Genomic DNA, 22,110 nt, shown 5'->3' with positions numbered 1-22,110 from the left:
TATTGAATATAAGAGTGTTCCTCACAGTTGTTTCCTGCCCTGACAAAATTATCTGTGTTATACGTGCTACTTTTGTGGTTTGGTCCTGCAAATGCAGCAGTGTGTTTTAGGGTTTTTTTTTTTTTTTTTTTTTAATTTCTGTACATAAAAGGAAGCCTCAAAACATGCAGCAAGGGCCCACTTAGGAATTCCAGATGGCACTGTGGCCTAAACCAGCTGTTTTTCAGCATTGCAAGGAATTAATTTTTCTTCTTATCTTAGTTAGAAATGAGCCTGTTTAGTTTTGCTTTTGTTCCCAGCCTGTTTGCTCTCTCATTCTCATGCCCCAGAGCATTTCAGTTTTAGTCACTGCATGACATTGCTGAAATCGGGGCTGGAATGAAGTCACAAAATGAACGGCAAGCCAGTCTTATCCAAAATTCCAGGGAGGGAGCTGCACTCACAATTATTGGCATACATGAGTAAATGAACACTGACCATTGTGAAATTAAGTTCACCTTATCTTAGCTCCTTGTTGTTTTGTTTTGATTTATCAAATTAGTTGTTTGTTAGTGTTGATTGCTGATGGTGTCCAAGCTGCTATTCCCGGCCTTGGAGCTTCAAGGAGTGAAGGGTTTGGAAGGAATCCAAGCCAGTTCATGCAGAGGCTGTGCATGTTAGTAGAAAACAACTTTCAAAGACTGAGCATGGATTTTGTGTGCACTTTCACTGAAAGAAGGCTCCCTGCATATGTATCTGTGTGCAGGTATGTGCATGTGCATATGTGCAATACTTATACATATATGCAATTACACTAGTCTCAAATTTCCACCAGTTTACTCTCTTGTTTCACATCATCATCATCATGATTTACACTAAATTCCAGGTTTCCTTGCCCTTTAGGGAAACATGTTATCATTTGCTTTCTGAATAATGGTCTGCAAAGCATATGCAGTTGTCTACTGATTTTTTTAGTGAAATATTTTTAAATGTTCTCATGCATTCAATTTGTAATAATTTTTAGAAAATAATAATTTAAATACCCATAGTTTTACCTAGCCAGGCTAGTCTGACTGTGCTCTAAACTGACCCTGAGATAGATGAACCATTCATAATTCTTGACTCACATAACTCACAGCCTTGCACTGTCTGGGACAAACCTGCCAGGTCTGAGTTAAGGCAGGGCTCACAGCACACACAGGCAGACAGGGAGCCCTGTGGCAGAAACCCACCTGGGACAAGGGCCCTGCCTCTCCCCACTTGGTGCTAGTCACAGAGACCAAGGCTGGCTGCTTTGCACAGAATCTCTGCTTTGCCCTCTGAGGCAGACTCATTTACTTCCTAGAAGTGTTAACCTCTGTCTCTGATTGGTGGTCAACAAGTCCAGGCTCCAGGCTTAATAGAATTCCAAGCTGTAGATGACACAGTTTTGCTGAAAACACAAGGCTTCTATTGCACTTTGAGTGATGTATTTGCCTCATTCCCCTTTTGGTCTGTTTGTTATGGCTGAGGTTAAGATAGATAATTAATTACTCCCATCCCAAGCCTTGTCCTTTAATTTGAGAACTTTCTTTAGCATCTGCCAGAATCTTCTGCATGCACTCCTGAGATGTTATGCAATGGAGGAGCCATTAAGTTAAAGGCAGGCATTAGTTTTTTTCAGTAAGATGAAGCAGCACTGCAGTAGATCAAGCAGTTTCTGGTCTGTTGTTTCACAGTATGGGAAAGAACTGTGGGAGGAGGCTGCAGGAGTGAGGAAGGCTCCTCTGGTCCTGCAGCTTAGCTCAGCCTTAGCAGGAAGGAGGGCACGGGGAAGGGATCAGGGAGTGAAACATCTCCTTGCCAAGGTCCTGGTGTCCACATTGTGCAACCGGGAGGACAGAGGGAAGAGGTTTAGCTAAACTTAACTAACATATCACTTTCCTTAGAAACACTTTTTATTGCCTGTGAATCCTTTTCTGAGAACGAAGCGCTGTGTTACTCTGCTCTTTGTGTTTTGAGGTCCAGGGATGCTGTCACTGATGAGTCATTCCTGGCTGGGGCTTTAATCACTCTCGTCCTCAGTCTGACCAATTCTGCTTTGCCTCTCCAAGTAACTCATGCACTCCTTGCACAGGTATAACTTCCCCATTTAGCAAGCTATGTATTTTATCTTTTTATAAGAAATACATGAAAGCAAATTAGTACGAAATGTGCTGCAGTGGTCTCTCTGGGAAACTGCACGTACACCTGCTAAGCCCCAAACCGTAGCAGCAAGACTGAGCTTTTGTCTCAAGGACACAACAAAGGGAAAATGGTCCCTCTTGGAGTGCCTTGAATTGGCACTTCCATGCAGAATTGATGGTGGGTTTTAGTGCACCAGCTAGTGAGGCTGAAATGTCACTTCTGCACTGAAATTCATGTGCCTGCTGCCTTTTTAGGTGTTATACTTCTGTGTCCATCCAAGTCTCACTGTTCTTTATTAGACTTTAAAGATCCTCAGACCTTTGCAATTGTACTATATAGGTGTCAGTTCACAGACTTGACAAGTGTAAAAAATCTGCCTTTTCCTCCATTTCAGTTTTGGTATAGCTGCCCAATATGCATTTGCTTGGAGAAGAATGTTGCTGCTACCATACCAGAATGCTGGAGTTTAGTTGCACTGAGATATTTTACAAATCTCAGTATATGCTTGGGATTAATGTCATTCATCTAGGCTAGCTCTGAGCATTACTTGTTCTAGGTTAGTTGCTGTGTAATTAGTACTCAGGCATCTCTCAAGAGAGTCTCCTCCCCTCCTAAACCATGTCTCCAAAATTGTTTGTGCAGATAGACCCTGGCAGTTGACCACGTGTCCAGAGGGAGCCTGAACAATTCATTCAGATGGGTTAAGTCAGCTGCAGATGGTGAAAGCTGTGAAATCAGACATGACAGAATTGCAGAGTCTTTGCAGACTGTAGATTGGTCTATTCAGCATTGTTCCCTGTATTTAAAGAATTATTTCATGTTCTTATTTTTCCACCTGCAGCCGCTTTGGCAGAAGCTGTGAAGAGGGTTCCCCCAGCTTGAGGAGTGCCCAGCAGGTTGTTTACTTGCTGTCTCACATGCTCTGTTTCCCCCTTCTCTAGTCCTCTGGCACCAGCATCACGGTGGATATCGCTGTCATGGGGGAGGCCCACGGGCTCATCACAGACCTGCTGGCCGATCCCTCGCTGCCCCCCAACGTGTGCACGTCGCTGAGGACGGTGAGCAACCTGCTCAACACCCAGCTAACCTTCCAGGCCATCCACAAGCCAAGGGTGAACCCCTTGGTGTCCTTCAGTGAGAACTACGCCTGCTCCGACTCGGAGGAGTGTCCGGAGAAAGGAGAGAAGCTGGCTATTCCCAAGGTGAGCCCTGCAGCCTGCTCCCCCTGGGGACACCACTGGGCTGTGTCAGCTGTCCCTGGGCTTTTGGGGTGAGGTGCTGTCTCTTCTTCCTTCCCTTAACTGGAAGGGTGAAACCTACAGAAGCCAATGAAAAATTCTCTATCGATGACCTTCAGGTGCTTTGGATCAAGTCCAAACTGTTGTAAGCCCCACAAACAAACAAAAATATAATCACAGTCATTAGTTTGACAAATACTGTGAGCTCATGGAAGCTGTCTTGAGAAGAAAAAGAAGACAGAACCTTAAATATGTGTATAATACTGCCTTGAAAAATGGCTTTATGAATGCTCAGGGATCAGGCAGGAAATAACCGGTGTTAACCACCCACACTTAGCAAGTGAACAGCTAGAAAGTGCACATCAGATTTGAAGTAGTTTGAGTTGTAGGATTGTTGCTAATTAGCTGTCCTGCAAGGCTTACATTTCATTTCTGAAACGAAGCCAAGATGCTTTTGTACTGCAGCCTCCCTTGTAAAACTCAGTATAGGCAGGATGCTTTTTTGTTTGTACTGTTTAAATGGCACAGCCAGCTTTCATTCCAGCATTTCCAGGCATCTGAATTGCAGTGCTCGTGATCCCTTTATTGTAGTTTAGTGTGGTGATAATTACCACCCCATCTGCCTGTTTAGCAGCTGTCTGTACGAAATGGATGTTCACAGGTTTTTAAGCACGTTCCAGCTTATTTTAGCCACCATATCTGTAGTGGCTGTAGTCTAGGCTCTGAGGGGAAGAGTTCAGTGCAAGAGCACTGCCACCACGTGAGCAAGCTCAGGGAACAGATACCAGATTGCTGCTGCATGATACCTTATGAGGAGAAGAGAAAGGAAGGATGGGGATGAGTTAATGCTACAGAGAACTAATTGGATTGAAGAATTCACTGACCTAAATGTATTATGGTTTGTAAAACAAATAATTTGCAGGTCTTTATTTAAAGTGTCTAAAAGCAGATTTAGGACCTTCACCTTAAGCATCTGACACTGAGCATTTACTGTAAGGAGATAATGTGTTAACATATTTATCTGCAACTTTGGGCTTCAGAACCACAGATGTCTTCCATCTCATATTTCTTAACCTTCTGGCAAAGTCCAAGCTCTCCATTGCAGATATATTTATTTTAGTTCTTAACTATAAACACTTCACAAGAACTTCAAAAGAGAAACAACTTACAAAATTACAGGATCTGCAACAGCAAATCTGGATCAAAAAAAAAGATCCTTTATTATCTTTATCTTCAAAAAGTTGAAAAACCTGTTAATTGGAGAAATGGAGAAATAAAAGAGTCAGGTGAAAGAAAAACTCAGGGTGGTCAAGAAAAATCCGCTGTAAACAGTGATGCTTTCTCTAAGCTTTTTGAGACATCGTATCCCAGAGCATGAAAGTTTTATTTCAGTGTGTAATCCTTGGGTTGGGTAGACATGGCAGGGAAAAAAGTTGGAACTCCCCTGCCTTACTTTTCTTAGAGCCCTTCTTGCCTTGAATCTCTGATCCTGAGGATTCATGACGGTTTAAATCACAGAGTAGTTGAGGTTGAAAATGCATCTGGAGATTTCCTAGGCCAGTCCTGTCCCTCAGCTCATTGGAAAGTTTCTCTGGGCTCAGCCTAGATCACGTTGCTCAGGAGGGTGTCCCAGTTGGATTTTGAGTATCTCCAATGCAAACTTCCTAGTTTCTTTGGGCAGCTTCTGTGTTCACTCCTCCTCACAGTAAAAAATATTTTCCTGCATTTTAATTAAATTTCTTGTACTTCAGTTCTTGCTCCACTGCCTCTTGTCCTGTCACTGCACCCCTGGCAAGAGCCTTTTTCTTCACACCCTCCTTTTAGGGATTTGTGTGCACTGGTAAGATCCACCCTGAGCAATCTCTTCTTCAGACTGAGCAGTTCCAGTCCCCCCTCAGCCTTCCCTGTGATGACAGGTGCTTCAGTCACCTTTGTGGCCCCGCTGGCCTGTTTAACACCTTTGGCCACAGGTGTTGTGGGGCTGTGGAGATAATCTTTTTTTAAACTTGGCATATGGAGGATGGTCCAGACTCTGCAAGCATTTAAAGCACTGGCTGTGTGTGGGATGAACAGTACCTGTGAGAGCCCAGACGTGAAGCCCCTCAGTGGGTGTTGCCAGGCGGAGCTGAGCGAGTGGGGATGGTTTTATTTCCGCGCGTGGGGGTTTGCCAGCCCGTACAAACTGCAAGGAACTGTCTCTCCGCAGCGCTTACGGAGGAGTTTGCCCCCAGGGCTGCTGAGACGAGTGTCCTCCACCTGGACCACCACGACCTCAGCCACAGGCCTGCCCACGCTGGAGCCAGCCCCGGTGAGGAGGGACCGCGGCGCCAGCCCCAGAGCGCACGAGGCGGCTCCGGCCAGGTGACACTGCCTCCCTCTGCTGCTCCCTGCGCCTTGTGTGTCGTGTCCTGTGTGCTCTGTGTCGTGTCCTGCACCCACGGGTCCTGGCTGTGGACCGAGTTGGAATTACTTCTTCATGCTTCTCTGAACTGATTTGCCAAAGAGGCACTGTTTTTGTCAGGTTATGCCAAAATGTAGAAAAAAAATTTAAAAAATCTACTTATGCTAATGAAGTGCAGAACTGGCCAGTAAAATTGGGAGAAAGGCAAGATATCTGATTAAAGTTTTCTTGATATGCAGGGGATGCCTATGTGGTTATTGCCACAGAAAAGCTGTAGCAATTAACCCAGCCATTTCTAAGAACACAGCTAATGATGTGTGTCATTAAACCAGCTCATAAAGCACTTTTCCATCTTCTCGGGGTCTGATCCCTGAGAAACACATGGTCCTCCTATGAAATTGAGAGAGAGCTGTGTCTGCTCAGCTGCTAGCAGCCAGCTTGTTTGGGGAAGTTGCAGAGGTTGTAATAAAAGTTGTAATACACATCATGCCACTGCAACAGGATTTCCTCCTTTCTGCCTCCGAGAATAGTTTTCTGTTCTAGTCAGAGAGGAGCAGAGCCTTCAAAGGAAGGTGGAGAGCAGTGAGTTCTGGTACCACCCTGTGAGAATAAAGTTCAGGAGCCCTCCCCAGCTCAGCAAGGGCTATCATTTGGGAGCTGGTGGATGAAAGAGTGGAGACATGCTTTGTCCTGGGGAAAGGAAGAGCAGAAGGAAAGCACTGAATTCAAGATGAGGGTTCAGAGCTCTGACATCAGAAGACCCACATGCTTTTCTGAAATTCAAAATTTGGTAGTGGAGAACAAGATAGGGCCTTGGAAAGCCCAACATGACCAGTGTTGTCTGTTGCATGGTTTAGGGGAATGCAGCCCCAAAGAGGCCAAGGTTGGCCTTTCTGCAGACACCTCAGTCTTTGCTGTGGCAGAGACTGTCAGACAGGGTGTGGAGGTGCTCAGGGCAGCCTGCAGAGTACCCTGGAAGTCTCATGCAAGAAAAATACGTGGTTTGCCAAAGTTCCCTTTGTGAGAAGTCCCATCTGTCTCAGTAGAAGTAAATACAAGGAAGCTGTAACCAAATGCAAACATTGTTCACTCACAGACCTGTGGTTCCTGGGGTGCATTTGATTTATGCTGTTGATCCCACTCATGTAGAGTGTAAGCAACCCAAGATGGGAATCAGAGGGAGAAGGAGAGCAATTAAATATTATTGTTGGTCCTTTCCTGTGGCTGTTATATAACTCTGCATGAGGAGCCAGCTAAGCAGGCTATCAATTCTTCCTATGTTTAATGTCTCCAGTTGTATAATTATAGCCCTGTCAAGCCTCCCAGCCTACTGTTTGCACTACTGCTTTCACAGCAGGGGAAACAATGTCTATTCCAGAAAGGGGGAAAATGAATCCTATAAGTCTAGCTTGAAAAATTTTGGCAGACCAAGAGAGATCTGCTTTCAAGGACAAGAATTTTGAACTGAAGAGAAAAAAAATATATCTTGGTTATCTGCCAGTTCCCCTGTACCAAATTCAAATGCACCACTGGTCACAGAGAGGGAAATAGTTCATAAGTTGAAGGGTAGGAGGGAGGCTGCCACTGGAGCTGCCCTGTGGCAGATTCTGTAGTTACAAAATGTGTGACTTGTTCCTCATGATGTGGGACATCACGTCTGGATTTCTATAGTCGCATATTTGCAAACATCCCCTGAAACTGTCAGTTTGAGATTAGTAATTCTTTATTCTTCCAGCTCCATGTCACTGAACTCCGTAGAAATTATAAGAATTTGGGCCCATGAAGACAACCAGCAAGTATTTTTGTAGGTAGTACTTACTATTCCAAAACAAGGTGTTTTTAGATGTAGCACAGTGTCACATGCTTTTTTTTCTTTCAGGCTGTTTTTTTTTCCTTCAAGTGTTTTTTCAAACTCAGCTGGAGCTAAGCTAGTTTATGAGTCTGTCTTCAGCCTTGGGTGTCAGCTCATCCCTGGGATGTGAGGCTGTGAGGAGGAATGGGGGTGCCTGGCAGACCTGTCCAGGAGCTCACAGGCCTGGGCAAGGAGCTGACATTGGATGGGTGTCATTCAGGAGAATGGTTATAAATGCAGTCTGCTTCCTGTACAGGAGATTCTGGCCTCTTCTGGCATGGGATTACAGCCCAGAGGCTGCAGGCATGAGCCCAGGCTGCTGTAGGGACACACCTCTGTTCCCCACACACAGACATGTGCACCTGGGTTCCTTCAGCACAGCCCCCAGTGCCTCCAGGGCCTGGGAGGGACGTTCTGGGGGTGCAGCAGGCATCTCACCTGGGGCACACCCCTGCCACAGCCAGGCAGGATGCTCCCAGCCCTCCCCATCCTCCTGAGGAGCTCCCCAAGGGGTGTTGTGTGTCTGCTGTGGCACCAGCAGTACAGGGCGCTGGGTTTCCACTTGTGCTGAGAATTTGTGTCACTTCTGGCTCTTTTAAGGCTCTTTATTAAAAGAGAACATAAATTTAAGTTTTGAGCCTCTTTGTCAGAACAATATAATGAAGGCATCTCTGTGTAAATAAGGCAAATTGGCCTCAGCACTGAGAGAAGTCCAGCTTTGGACTGTCTGCACTGTAAATATTTTTGCTGAAACTTGGTTCTGAGTGTCTCACGAACACCAGTTCAGCCAGCCCATAGATGTTTCCCTCTGCAGATTTTGTGCTGTTTCAGTGCCACATACTCCTTGCTGCAGACCTGCCATGAGGCTTTTTGCAGTGTTGAATGTTGCTGGTTTGTGCTCTGCTTTGGCAGCTCTGACTCCTGGAACAGCTCCATCCTGATGACAATCACCAAGAGCAGGTCCTTCTCCACCTCCTACGCCGTGTCCTCCACCAACCACCTGAGTGCCAGAAGGCAGAGCCGGCAAGGTGAGTGGGCACCCCGAGCTCTGCCAGCCTTGAACTCTCCCCGTGGTGCTTCTGCCTCTCTTCTCTCTTCAACCTGCTGCTTTTATTATTTTTCCATCAATATGATGTGGTTATTTCTTTTATTTAAAAAAAACCCAGCACAGTTGGTTAAAGTACTATAGATTTTAGTCATGCCCTTTTGACTCTTTTGATCTGTACAAGTTGGTCGTGGCACGATGCAGTAAGTGAAATACTAAATTGTGATTTATATTTTTGTAATTCCCTTGGCTGTAGCAGGGTGTTTTCCATAACATTGGTGGCATTAACTGTCTGTTCATATTGCTTGACTGAGATTTCCTAAAGCACAACCTACATAAATCCATTTTCATCTGGAAGTTGCAGCTCACTTGTCTTATACAAACATATCCAAGACACAACCTTTGTAACTCGAGGTCTATATTCACTATTGAGAAAATACAGGTCATTCTTACTGATTTTTAGAGATGAGAAGTATGGGGTTTTTCACTCAGCCTTTAGAGCCTTTTAAATAAACATTACTCCAGAATTTCTTTCCTGAAAGAAATTAAGATGATGACTTTGGAATTGATAATGAAATGTGTTCTATGACAGCAATGAAGCAGCTTTAATCCACAATAATGTGGCTCTTCTCTCTCTACACATGCAGTATAACCTGCTGTTTACCCATGCTTCAACTCACAATTCAAAATTATCACAAGACCTTCCTTTTTCATAGCAGCCTGCTTTTGATCCAAACACAAATACTATTGAGATAATATTAGTCAGAGATCCTGGCTGCCCAGCTATCAGATAGAAACTGATAGATGGCTGAGGCCATGTGGAAAAGTCAGAGAATCCCAGCTCAGAGATGAGTTTGCAGATATGGCTGCACAATTATTTTGCATTTCTAGTGCTGTCACATGGTGTCACCTTTTCAAACTGAAGAGAACCATACAAAAGATCTTTTCTTCTACAAAGCTGCTTTGTTTAAACACAGTTAAGTAGCACAGTATTTTCTTAAAAGGAATAGGCACATAGGCAAATGAATAAAATTTAACCTGGAAAATAATGGAGACATAGTAGCAAGTACCCAGGAATTCGCTTTAGAAAAAAATAAACATTTGACTTGTGATTTCAGAGATGATCCCAGTAAATCGAAAGGGAGAGGAGTGGGTGCATAATTGTGTGGAAAACAACAACAGTTTTACAGTTAGCATTTCTGTTTTCAGAAAGTATTAATAATCACCTCTGTTGTCCAAAGACAAGAGCTCCCCCATGATGAGGGAGATCTCCATTCCATCATGAGCAATTCCTAGGGATGCTGGTGGAGAGGAGTAAAAATTTTGCATCAGTGTTTTATGTAGAAGATTGATATTACAATACTCCTGACTATTTATAATCATATCTTTTTAGTTATGATTTGTTTTCATGTTTCAGCTAAATAATTCTTTCAAGTTGCTCTAGTTAATACAATTTAGGCTTTTATGTATTAGCCCCAATTGCAATATACAATTATTATTGCTAGAAGTTGATCTAGCTAAATCTGTAAATATATTAATTTATAAGATGTGTCTTTAGTTATGCATGAAAACATTCAGATTTTAAAATACTGCTAATTCTACCTATTTTGGCAAAAACTCAGGTGTTTTCATATGTAGTTTCACATCACACTGAAGTCACTATTTTATATCTTCAGCACTGCACATTTGAAGAAGTTGTTGAAGACCTAAGTGCATGGATGTACTTAAAAAATTCTTTTTTGTATTTTTATTCCTATATTGATGGTGAAAAAATCCTTGCTGTAGCAAGACACATTTTCTCTCACTTTTGCCAGTAAATGGTTGAATGTTGGATTGTTGAAAAAAGGTTTGCTTCTTTCTGGTGATTTTATTCATTTGTGGTTACCTTCCCTAGTAAATTTCTTTCTTAAAAAAACCAAAAACACACAAAACAAAAAATATTTCAAGAGACTGGATCCTTACCAGCAGTAGAAACTTGCTGTGATTAGAGACATTATTGTGAAAAGTGCTGTTTAAATTCTCAGCACTTATTTCCAATTGTTGAAAATGACCATATCTATTGCATCCTCTAATAGTTATGAATATTGCTTGGTAGCATACACCTCAAAGACAGATAATAATCCAACTCAATCCCCTGTGCAAGTAAAAGGATGTGAAGTGTTCTTAAAGACATATTTTTGTTGGATGGAAAGCTGATGTCTCAATGAATTCATAAATGTGAAACAGTTTTTCTGTATTTTAAAGCCATTTCCCTGTGTCATGGCCATCTGATAACATTTTAATTGCTCTGAAGGCTGTAGTGTTCTGATTTCAAGACTAGCATTATCTCCTGTTTGCAATCATTGAATTAAGACACTAAATGCATACTACATTTGCTGAACAAATACCCTTAATCAAAACAGAGATTCTGGATATCTCCAAATTACAGCACAGCAACTATCAGAATTTTTTTTAACTCTTGGATTGTCAACAGTAAATTGTATTTTAGCCTCCTGTCACAGTAAGTTGCTATCAGAAGAAAAACACTGGAACTGTACATGTATATCCAGCAAGGTTAATATTTCATAAACTTAACTCTACATATTGCCTTATTTTAAGATAATTATTGTGTCTGGAATGCATTTAGATAGAGGGCAAAATTCAAACATAAAACCTGTTTGAGTTCCTAAGGCCTTGATACCTTTTGGCTTTGAAGATGTGGTAAATTAACTGGGGCTGAGTTCCTGCAAACTTCAGAGCAGGAGGCAACTCAATTTCCGTGAATTTCCTTTTAAGATGGATTAAGTTTGCTCCTCTGCTCTTGGAGTCTCACTTTGTCTGAGACAGGAATTGTCAGGTGGGTTCCAGGAGAAGGCAGCACTTTGTTTAAACTCTGGCTGGCTGGTGCATTTCAGCTTGGCAAGGGACAGAGAGCTGCATCTGGCTGGTGCTGCACATGTGGATTTTGGCATTTCCACACTCCAGCTCAGGTGTGCAGTGCCATGTGCTGCAGTAAAGGTTGCACGTCTCTCTTAGTGAGCAACAGGTACTGAAAAATAAACTCAAGCTGAAGATCAAGGCCAAAATCTGTGAGGAGTGGCCCCAGAAGCACAGTGTTTTGTGTGATGTATGGCTACTAAAAATTGCTCTTTTTGGTTTATTGCTAGTCTTCAAACACGTAGAAATGCAAATTTTCTGGGAATGTGTGTAAGCCTTCCTTGACCCTGCTTTACAGATGGTGACAGAGGAACTGCAGATGGGAGCTGCCTGTTTGGGGCTGTGTGTCTCTGTCACCAGAACACGTTGATACCAACAGTAGTGCCACGAGCTTGTCTTTCATTTCATGTCCAGTTAGTGCATCCTGCTCAACAGGGAAAATATGCTTTGTATTTTGAGCCAGACCTTCAGCAGGTACAAGTGGCTGATAGTAATGGAGGCTGGACAGTAATGACAGCCCTGGGCTTGGCTCAGAGTGGAGATGGGTACTGTGTTATCTGTTTTGATTCTGGGGACTGTGCTGGTGCATCTCAAGAAGAGTATTTCTGCATGGTGAGCTAGTAGAACCATCTGCCACTTCTGTTAATTGACAAGACTCTTCTTGTCCTTGGCCAGGTATCCCACCAAATATTTCACCTCTCACCTCCCCGTGCCATTCACCGATTCAGGGGACGCCTGCCACGAGCCCTACTGGAAAAACATCTTCTGTGTCATTTCCAGAGCCTACAGACACTGACACCAAGCAGGGCTTAAGGCCACACAAAGTCTTAACTTCTACTCAGAGTGCTCCTGCCCTGTCAGACCCTGTTATCAGCCCCTCCATCATCTGCAGCAGGTAAGGTGATCCTTTGGAATGCCTTGGAATCATTTCACATGGTTCTCATGAACATGTTCTATTGCCCACATACAAGTTCTTGTGATTTACTGCAGTGTTTGTGTTGATAGTTCAGGTTTAGAGTACCTAAGTAAATGTGTAGATGAATGCTACAAAACACTTTTAAAGTGGAAGAGTGTTGGCTATATTTATTGCTATATTTATTGCTTTTACTCCTGTCATATGGACAGACTGAGTGCTAAATAAGTTCTTTGTCAACAACTGAAGATCCCAAAGGTGGATTTCATATTTGCAGCTTGTTTTTCTGGAATCCTGCCCTAGACATGAGCAGTCACCTTTAGGTCACAGACCAGGTCTTCCACAGCAGGCACCTGATGTTGCATAGAAAAATCTGCCTGCCAGGGCCAGCAATGCCTGAAGACTCTGTAATTTTGAGCCTTCTCTCAGGAGGTGTGGATCCTGTCTTCCCTAGGCAGTCAGATTAGGTACTGGGGGGATTTCTTTTTCAGAAATCAACTGCAGATGAGCTCTTTCTACTGCTAAGAGCTCCAGTAACACAGTTTGATTTCTTACTTTAAAGTAGCCCTTTATTATATATTATATATTATATATTATATATTATATATTATATATTATATATTATATATTATATATTATATATTATATATTATATATTATATATTATATATTATATATTATATATTATATATTATATATTATATTATATATATTTATATATATTAGGTAACACAGACCAGACCTGCTTTGCAAAATCAGCATTTTGGAAAGAAAGTTGTTGTGCTTGTCTTTGCAGAAAGGATTCAGTTGCTAAATCAAATTACTGGAGTGTGCAATATGTTCAGAACAGTGGGAAATGCTGGTGTTCCCAAGCCTGTTCCAGTGCAGTTCCAAGGTTGCTTTACTCACCAGATGTTACTTTTGGTCATAGCATAGTGGCCAGCCAGCAGAGAGCAGGGCTGTTATCAAGCCTGACTATCTTTGGAAATGGTTTTTAGTTTCTGACTTCAGTCACATGCCTTTGGATGTGTCTCAGTGTGCTGTGTGCAAGGCTGGGAAGTGGCTGGGAGAAAGTCAAAACTGAGACTGCAAGTTTGCTCAGGGGAGCCATCCTCCCTGGAGTTTGCAGTAGGGTCCAAACGGGTTTTTGAGATGGATTTAGACAGCTAAAGAGAAACTTAAGTGCTTTTAAGAGTTTTCCAAAACTATACCAAAATTGGGATTTGGACAGATTAATTTGAAATTAACACCATATTACACAACAGAAATAAAGGCATAAAGGTGCTGCAGTCTTATTAAGCTGTGCCTTTATTACCACTTCAACAAAATACTGTTCTTTCACAAGATTCATTTCTGGAAGCCTTCTTTTAAAAAGAACAGTTAATCACAAATGTCAAAAAAGAATCAATGCAAGGTTGTTGTAGATAGTAATTAAATTAATACCTTTTTCATCTTGTTCATCAGCCTGACTGATACAGGATTTATTTGCTTGCCTATGCACTACAGTATCATTGAATAGAGATTAGCATTTTTATTTCAAAGTCTTTCTGAAACTCAGGATGTTTGCAGGGCATACCAAGCTCCAGGATATGTTTGGGTGACTCAGTCAAAAGCTAGCTGGCTCAGGATTTAAGCCATTTTTATATGGTGAACTTAAAATGGCACAAAGATTCCAGTACAAAGTTTGACCAATCCAAAAAATTCTGTAATAGTTGCTTTGTGAAGACTGTTATATATAAGATATGCCACAAAATGCTGACTCAAACCAGAGAAAATGTTAAAATGTCAGGCTGGTACTTAGAGTTTAAAGGGAATTATACACAAGGAATAAAGCTTCTTAATGGAAGGGAAGAGACAGTCATTTTAAAAGGTCATAATATTGTGATCTCTCCAAAAAAGTGTTTCTGTTTGGATATGATGAAGCAAATTCTGCCCTCTTGGTTCTTATGTACTTGGTACGCTGTCACTGAAGTAATGATAAAATATAATTTCCCTCTTTAAGATGAACATATGCAAGTTTTAAGCAAGAAGAGTGAAGCCAGATCATGACTGTGTTCAAACTGAATTCTGTAAGATTGAATGGGACTCTGGCACAGTTTCATAATTTTAATTCATCTTTATAGGGCAGCTATAGTGCAGAACTAGGGGATTTATTTTGTGCTGGTATCCTTAGAGAATTTTAACAAAATCATTTAAAGTAATCACATAGTTTAGATTTACTGTTGAAAACACAAATTTAACGATGGTGGGCAGTTAATCCAAGGTCTTTCTGTATTTTTGTCCCAAGATCCAATAAAACTTTAGCACTCTCCTGTGATTTTGTCTGGAGAACACACCCTGGACCATGGCTTATACTGTATGACATAATCTCCCACTGCCAGCAGGAAATCATTTTACACAAGACTGTCTGAGGCACGTGGTTCTTCATATTGTGTTGGGTTTTTGATGTGTTTCAGCTGTGGCAGACCCTACAACCAAATAGAAGCTGGTGATGGGACACTAAATAAAAATGATGCTACTACACACACCCTGAGCAGAGCAGGTAATTCCTTGTCAAAAACACCTCATTCCCTCAGATTCAGTAATCATCCACTAAGAGGGCAGGCGAGCTTGTGTGTCAGAAAAGGAGAACACACACAGGTGAGTCCATACAAACTGTCTTTGAGGCTCCTTTCCTTTTCTGTGTGCGTGTGCAAACTGCTCGTGGAGTTACAATATAAAGGATATACTGTTTTCCTCAGTTTGCTTTGACAATGGTTCTCAGTTTTTCTCTTTCTTCATTCCCTGATGCCATGTTTTACACTCTGCAGGGTTTATCTTTAATGTCCTTGGACAGATTGCCCGGCTTCAGAGGCAGCCAAGCAGCAATATGCATTATGAGTCAGAGATCCTGTTACTCAGAAGGTCACAGGATGACTTCCATGAAACCCTTGCTGCTCACACCACGAGCTCTGTGATTTGTGTTTGTAGATGATCCTGCTCAGGCCACTTCTGACTACGAGACCAACAACAGTGACAGCAGTGACATCGTGCAGAACGATGACGACGCCGATTGCTCCAAGGAGCAGCCACGGGAGGGACCCAGCTGCAGGTCCTACACCCCTGAGACCATCATCCTGCATCCCCTGACACCACCTGAGGTAGCTCTGAGTTCCCCAGCACAACAGGCTGTGTGTATGCTGACACTGGGGCCGGAAAAAGCCAAAATAAAAGCCAAACTAGCCAAAACCCCAGATCCCCACAGAAGGAAAATGTGCTGCAAGATGTTATTGTAGGTGCATGTCTTAAACAGCAAATGGTGCAGTGTGGTGAACAAGTGGTGATTGTCTCACAGCATTCAGCTGTGAGCCTGCTTGAGATGCAGAGGGAAAGCTTTGTTTAGTTAAGTTTTTGTTTTTAGTTAAGTTGTCCACAGCCTGTTGTACAACTGAATTAATAATCTGAAGTTGGCAGGAGCTCTTGAAAAATTTATTGTAATCTGTTGGAGTTGGACACACTGAGAGAAGGCATTTTGCTTGAAAAGTTCTCCAGTTTCTAAGTGAAATGAAATTCCAGGAGTATAAAGGGAGAAATGGGAAAGGAGGGGCATAAGCCATGTTTTGTTTGCAGACCTTGAGGAACAGGTAGGTTTCAGTTTGAGGAGTACAAGTCTTCACTGGGACTGAGCTCTGTTAGCCATGTTAGTGCAGTGAATGGGTCCTGATGCAAAGCACAGACTGAGAGCTTTTCTCTCTGTCCCACAGTGAATTTCACAATGAAGGCAGACTCCCTTGGAAGTGAATGAATGGTTCCCATGAGTGAATGAATGAGTGAATTTCAGTGCTAAGTGCAGACACTGCTGTTTCATAAACAGAATTTGCTATCCATTCAAGTGAAACATTACAAAGGAGAGTGAGTAGCTGCAGGGCTGCAAGAAATGAGGACAGCTACTCTGAGCCAAGTAAAGTACCACTGACTTACACAAGATGCTAATGGACCTCAGCTTTTAAGAGCACAAATTTTTGCTTGAAATGCTTCACTGCACTAACAATCCTTTTTGTTCTGATTTCTGCCACAGGACAAGCCTGTACTGGCTCCTGAGCCTCTGGTTATGGACAACTTGGATCCCCTGATGGAGCAGCTAAATAGTTGGAACTTCCCAATCTTTGATTTGGTGGAAAAAATTGGGAAGAAATGCGGTCGGATTCTCAGCCAGGTGAGAGCTGTCCCTTATCTGCAGTGTCTGGGTGGAATGTTGGCAGATTTAGACACAGACATGTTAAAAGGCATTGTCCTGACAAGCTGAATATCCAAGGAAGTGTGGTCCCTGACACCTAATTCAAAGCTGACAGTATGAACTCTGTCTCATTATATTCCTTAGTTTTGAATGTCTTTATTTTTAAATTTAAAAATGCAAAAGAAAAAAAGAAACATGCACCTATTTTGCCTTCTGCTCTATGCTTATCTGAATATTCTCTTGAGATGCTTCCAGCTCTTACTGAGCTCTTTGGGTTTAGCATGGGAGGGCTAAACAGTAAATATGTTCAATGGATGCAAGATATGCAGAGTTTTGGTCCTCTTTTTATACTGAAGATTTCAGTATAAGATCCCAGAAATTAAAGATTTCAGATTTCAGGCTAGGAAAGAAAGCAGGGTCTGAGGAAGTGGGGATGGAAAGAATCCTTGCTATATTCCCTCATTTTTAAAGACTCAGAACTTTGAGAGAAAATTCATATAATACTACATAGGGAAGACTAATTTGCTGTGGGTCAGGATGGGAGAACTTAGAAGTCGTTCTTTCAGCTCTCAGGTTTTTATTCCTTCCTGTGGGTTTAATTCAGTCACTGACACAGCCTGTCTCTACCCAGCAGGGTTAGTGTCACTTTGCATAATCACTTGCTTGGCTGAACTTTCTACTCTGTTATGCCCCTTTTCCTGGCACACTGACAAATTAGTCATTTTTTCTTATAAAAATATTGAAGATTATTAAACAGGAAAGTCAAGTAATTATTTTTATTATTATTTAGGGATGAAAGGGATAAAAAGCCCAAGAGAGTCTGACTGAAGGAATATCACTTTACAAGGCATTATGTAGTGATGAGTGCTGGAAAGAAGAGAGAAAGTTAATTGGTACAGTGTGGGTCAATCATCACCCCACCCCCCAGAAGTACAGGGGTTAGTGTGTCAGGCAGATTCCAGTCTAACAAGCTCCAGGGAATGCTGGATCAGATCACAGTGCCTTGGTGGTCACCTGTTATTCACTTGGATTCACTTATCTGGTGGTCAACAAGGAAAAGGATGGCACGAATTCAGATTTATTCTGTGGTCTGCTTTTTAGTGTTCTGCAGCTTGGCAAGCAACATCTGTGTTTGACCAGCCTGCCAAGCATCAAGGTTCATTTTACAGAAACAGGCAGACTGGATATTGGATATATTTATTGGATAAATTCAGGGTTGCTCACTGAGGCAGTTTTGCACTAGACAGCGAGTGAGTGATTGAAATGCTCTTCTAGATAATACTGCTCATTTTTCTAATAGCATGGAATGATAATAGAATGATGAATGAAACATAAGGAAAACCAGAACTTTCTTTTAAAGGCATGGGCCAAAATTTGTTCTGGTTTTACATGGGTGGCTCTGTAGGCTCTAGGCACTTTACCAAGCTGCATGGGGTCTGGACACAAGTCCTCTGTGCTTCCCTCAAATTGCACCAAATCTCCTCAGTCTATTGCCCAAAATCTGCTTTTTTGCACAGGTTCTCAACATGTTATCCATTTCACAGTTCCACAAAATGAGGCTTGTGAAATAAAATAGAGAAGCTTTAATATTTGTGATGAGAATCCAACATTTTCTGTATCAGCTGTTTATAATAACTCCCTCTCCCTAACAGCAGAATGTAGCAAGGTCAAATTTGTTCACAAAATATAGATCATTATTGCCCCCACCTACTCAGATGTTGCTAATTAAATTATTTTCAGAGATCAGAAAACTAAGATAAATAAATATTTTTCTTCAGTTAAAAGCACCTTTCTTTCCTAGTTTGATTTTTAAACCCTGGGTTATTATTAACAGAGGGGGAAAAAAAGCTCTAATGATTTATTCCCTGTATTTTGATATGAAATGGACTAAACCATTCAAAAATAAAAGTAAATTAAAGAGCTGAATTAACTATGTTTGCCCTGCTAGGTTAAATTTATGAGATGGAACAAAGCAAAGTTGACACATGCCTCTAGGGAAGCATTCAGTTTACAAAGCAAATGCTGGCTTAGCATCTCAGAAGCTGCTTGAGATGTCTGTTCCTTCCTTGTGGGATGTTAAATTGATTTAGACATATAAAGAGACCCCAGACTGGTCAGGAAGCATGAAAGCATCTGTGCAAACTGGATGGCAAGCCCAGTACGTGTGGCAGTGACAGATTTCATGACAGGGAGGAGAGGAGCATGCATTTGGTCTCATTCAGAAACAAAGAGCCAAGCTCTCAGAACTGAGCTGTTGCTTCAGAACAGGCCATGAAATGCAGCAATATCTTGAGTCTCACTGAACACTCCTGTTGTAGCTCCTGTAAGACTAAAACCTGTGGTTTAGCTTTTGTTCCTGGCCACAGAGGGCAGTGGAGGTGCTCCTGTGCTGGCAGGACAGGAGCAGAGTCAGGGCAGGGTGACATCCCTGCAGGGCTCTGAGTTGGTCCCTGAAGAGCACATTTACATGTTTAATCAAGAGCAAGGAAGGAAAAAAAAAAAACAACTGCACAGTTGTTGTGTTTGGGGGTTTTTTGAAATTAAAAAATTTGGCTAGTTGACTTTGGGGAAGACATCAGTGCCCTTTTTTCTCTTCTTTCTGGCCTGTTTTTACCCCTCTTCCTCCCTATTTGCTGAGAGAGAGAAGGAGGGGAAATGGCATTATTGTCTGTGGTCATTAGAAAGCATAAACAGCCAAGCAAGTAATTTAGCCATTTTAATAACCTTCCTTCCTTCCCTTCCTTCCTTCATTAAAATGGCCAAATTACTTGCTTGGCTGTTTATGCTTTCTAATGACCACAGACAATAATGCCATTTTACTCCAAGTCAGAGGGAGCAGTTGTCATTGCTACACATCACAGCCAACTTTTCTTCTTTTCAACTATGAAATTTCCCAACCCCTAAAGTCCAAGGGGAGGAAAAACATACTTTTGTGACATGCTTGATTTAAGACACCTGTCCTTTACTGCCAGTGCAGATCAGTAAGATTTGGTCCTGCTGAATATTATTCCATTATGATTCCTCTTTTTATACAGAGATGTTTTGATGGAAATAAGTGGCTTACATTTGACTGACCTAAAACTAGAATGTAAGATTCATCTGTCTGTAGGTGAAATATTGGATCCCAGCTGATACAGTTAAGCCATGATTCTAGAGACATAAACAGGGTTCTATGCAGATTCCAATCCAAATTACACATAAGGTCACTGTGTTCACTCTGTCTAAATCAGGGGGATCCCATGGGGTTTTCAGAGAGTAATGTTCTGCCTTTTACAGGCCCTACCTTTTATCCTAAGCTCTTGTCTTGTGGTTCAGTAGTTGAGTCAGGGCAGGAGCAGCAGTGAGAGCAGAACCCCCTGGTCACTGAGGAGCCTCCTGGGTGGGACAGATGCTCATGATGCCTCTGCACATCACTGCCTCTCGTGGTGCTTGGCCAGAATTGGTTCACAGGCAGGTTTGTCCTGCTAGGAAATGACCACAAGGAGAGGCAGGAGGAAGAGCATTAATGCTGCAAATTTGTATCCCTTTTTCTTTATTTTTACCATGAAAACCCACAGTAGCAGGACATTTGGAGTTGATGTTCATCAAACTTGAGGTGCAGCTCACAGGTCCCAGTTTATAGACAAAATATACAGACACAAGCAGGTGTGGATAGATGTTTGATTTAGATTCAGGGGTAAAGCACAGTCTAATTTGTAACCATTTCTTGCCATACAGAACTCATCAGTCCAAAAGTGCTTCAAGTTGCTTAGCTCTAGGCAGGTCATTACCAGGCAGATGGCATCAAAAGGACAGAATTTAGCTAACAGCAGTAAATAAATAAAGGTCCTGCAAGGCTTTAGGGTCCAATGTGAGAAAGAAGTGAAAAGATCAGGCAGTGATTTTCCTGCGTCACATTGTTTTGTATGTCAAGTTCAGACTTGTCCTCAGAAGTTCCCATTTTGCATCAGCTGCTGTCTGAGCATTCATCTTTCCTGAGCATCTCACTCAGCCATTGCATTCTCCTTCCCAGCACATCCTCTCCTGGATGTTTACAGTCATCTTTGGGGCAGGAATGCCTAGAGCACCTCTGCCTCCTAAGCTGTTTGCTGCCTCTGATGTCCTGTTGAAATCATTTTTATCCTTTTACTTTCAAAACTGGAGAGAAGGCAAGGATACAGTACATAGGATCCACACAGATCCCTCCTGTCAGGCCTCTGCTTGTTCCTCCTTTTCTGGGAATTGATTTGACTCAAGGATTTGAGGAAATACTACTAGGAAAGCAGATTTTCACAGGGTAATTCAGCCTAAGGAGTTTAATATCTAATTTCTAGAGTTCTTCTCATTTACTTAGCAGCATGGGGTTTTTTGTTGGTTTTTTTTTTCTTTCAGGTATCATACAGGCTTTTTGAAGACATGGGGCTGTTCGAAACCTTTAAAATACCAGTGAGGGAATTTATGAACTACTTTCATGCCTTGGAGTGTGGATACCGAGAGATACCTTGTAAGTAAAAAATCCTGGCAGATAACAAAGCTTCCCTGAAATTTTGGGGATTTTCCATACACATGTGTATTGAAGCCTTTTTTCTTGCATTATAAAGCTACTTTTTTCTTCTAGTACATCATGACCAAATGGATGGCTAGGCAGATGCTGTGCTGAAACACAGCCTGCCATCTTTTTTCTTTGTATTTCATCTTTTACATTGTTTCATAATTCTGGCAAAATCTGCACAAGCCAGAAATCCTATAAAGCTATTACAAGTAAAGATTGTTTCCTGGTAATGCAAGTGTACTCCAGGGCCCCAGGTGGAGGTTCTTGAAACATTTAACTCCTAAAGTGGGGGGACTTGGACTTTTATACAGCAGCAGTGCAGTGCTGCCAAAGGAGATGAGCTTTATAATCACAAAAAATATGCCAAATATGATCACAAAAAATATGCCAAATACATGAGTGAGCCCTGTTCTGTAACTGCAGCTCAGCTGATGTTTCAGTGGAAAGCATTTATTCACTGAAAAACCTGTTTCCAGTCACCCCCAGTGTATTTACTTATTCAAATCAAATTTCTCAAAGTGCTCCAGCTGCCAAAGACTCTTGTTTTCCCAGGAGGAAAGAGTTCTTGCCCCCTTTAGCTGGCAGATAAAGCCAGCAGTGAAGAACATAGACTACCTTGTTTTCTCTGCACTCACAGAATAATGTGGGACACATCATTATAAGAAGTCTCTCTGCCAAAATACTAAAAACCAGTTGGAGCAGTTACAGGGGGAAGGATTTAAGGAAAGCTACTTCAAAGTGCTGTCAGCCAGGTGGTTTGGAGTGTGTTCTGGGAAAGTGAGAGATCCAGTTTTGATCCTTTCCTTGTGTTTGAACTGATCAGGGATCTAAAGCAGAGATTACAGCCTGAGGA

At 42.1% G+C, this 22,110-nt stretch overlaps 1 protein-coding gene across 2 annotated transcripts in view; it reads left to right on the top strand.

Annotated features, from left to right (window-relative positions):
* Nucleotides 1-22,110, top strand: part of PDE3A (phosphodiesterase 3A) — a 190,845-nt gene that overhangs the window by 157,729 nt on the left and 11,006 nt on the right. The window contains exons 3-10 of one of the 2 annotated variants that reach the window (XM_056515200.1): nucleotides 3,087-3,347; nucleotides 5,590-5,744; nucleotides 8,549-8,664; nucleotides 12,378-12,492; nucleotides 14,967-15,052; nucleotides 15,481-15,650; nucleotides 16,568-16,705; nucleotides 21,098-21,209. In XM_056515200.1, the coding sequence (XP_056371175.1) occupies nucleotides 3,087-3,347; nucleotides 5,590-5,744; nucleotides 8,549-8,664; nucleotides 12,378-12,492; nucleotides 14,967-15,052; nucleotides 15,481-15,650; nucleotides 16,568-16,705; nucleotides 21,098-21,209 (1,153 nt within the window). Of the gene's footprint in view, nucleotides 1-3,086; nucleotides 3,348-5,589; nucleotides 5,745-8,548; nucleotides 8,665-12,272; nucleotides 12,493-14,966; nucleotides 15,053-15,480; nucleotides 15,651-16,567; nucleotides 16,706-21,097; nucleotides 21,210-22,110 lie in introns of both variants that reach the window. The other variant, XM_056515195.1, reaches the window with a different exon arrangement.

The sequence above is a fragment of the Oenanthe melanoleuca genome, chromosome 1A (assembly GCF_029582105.1).
Source record: "Oenanthe melanoleuca isolate GR-GAL-2019-014 chromosome 1A, OMel1.0, whole genome shotgun sequence".
In the NCBI taxonomy this organism is placed as follows: Eukaryota; Metazoa; Chordata; class Aves; order Passeriformes; family Muscicapidae; genus Oenanthe; species Oenanthe melanoleuca.
Note: the sequence above shows the minus strand (reverse complement) of the source record. Positions and strands in the feature narration are given on the sequence as shown.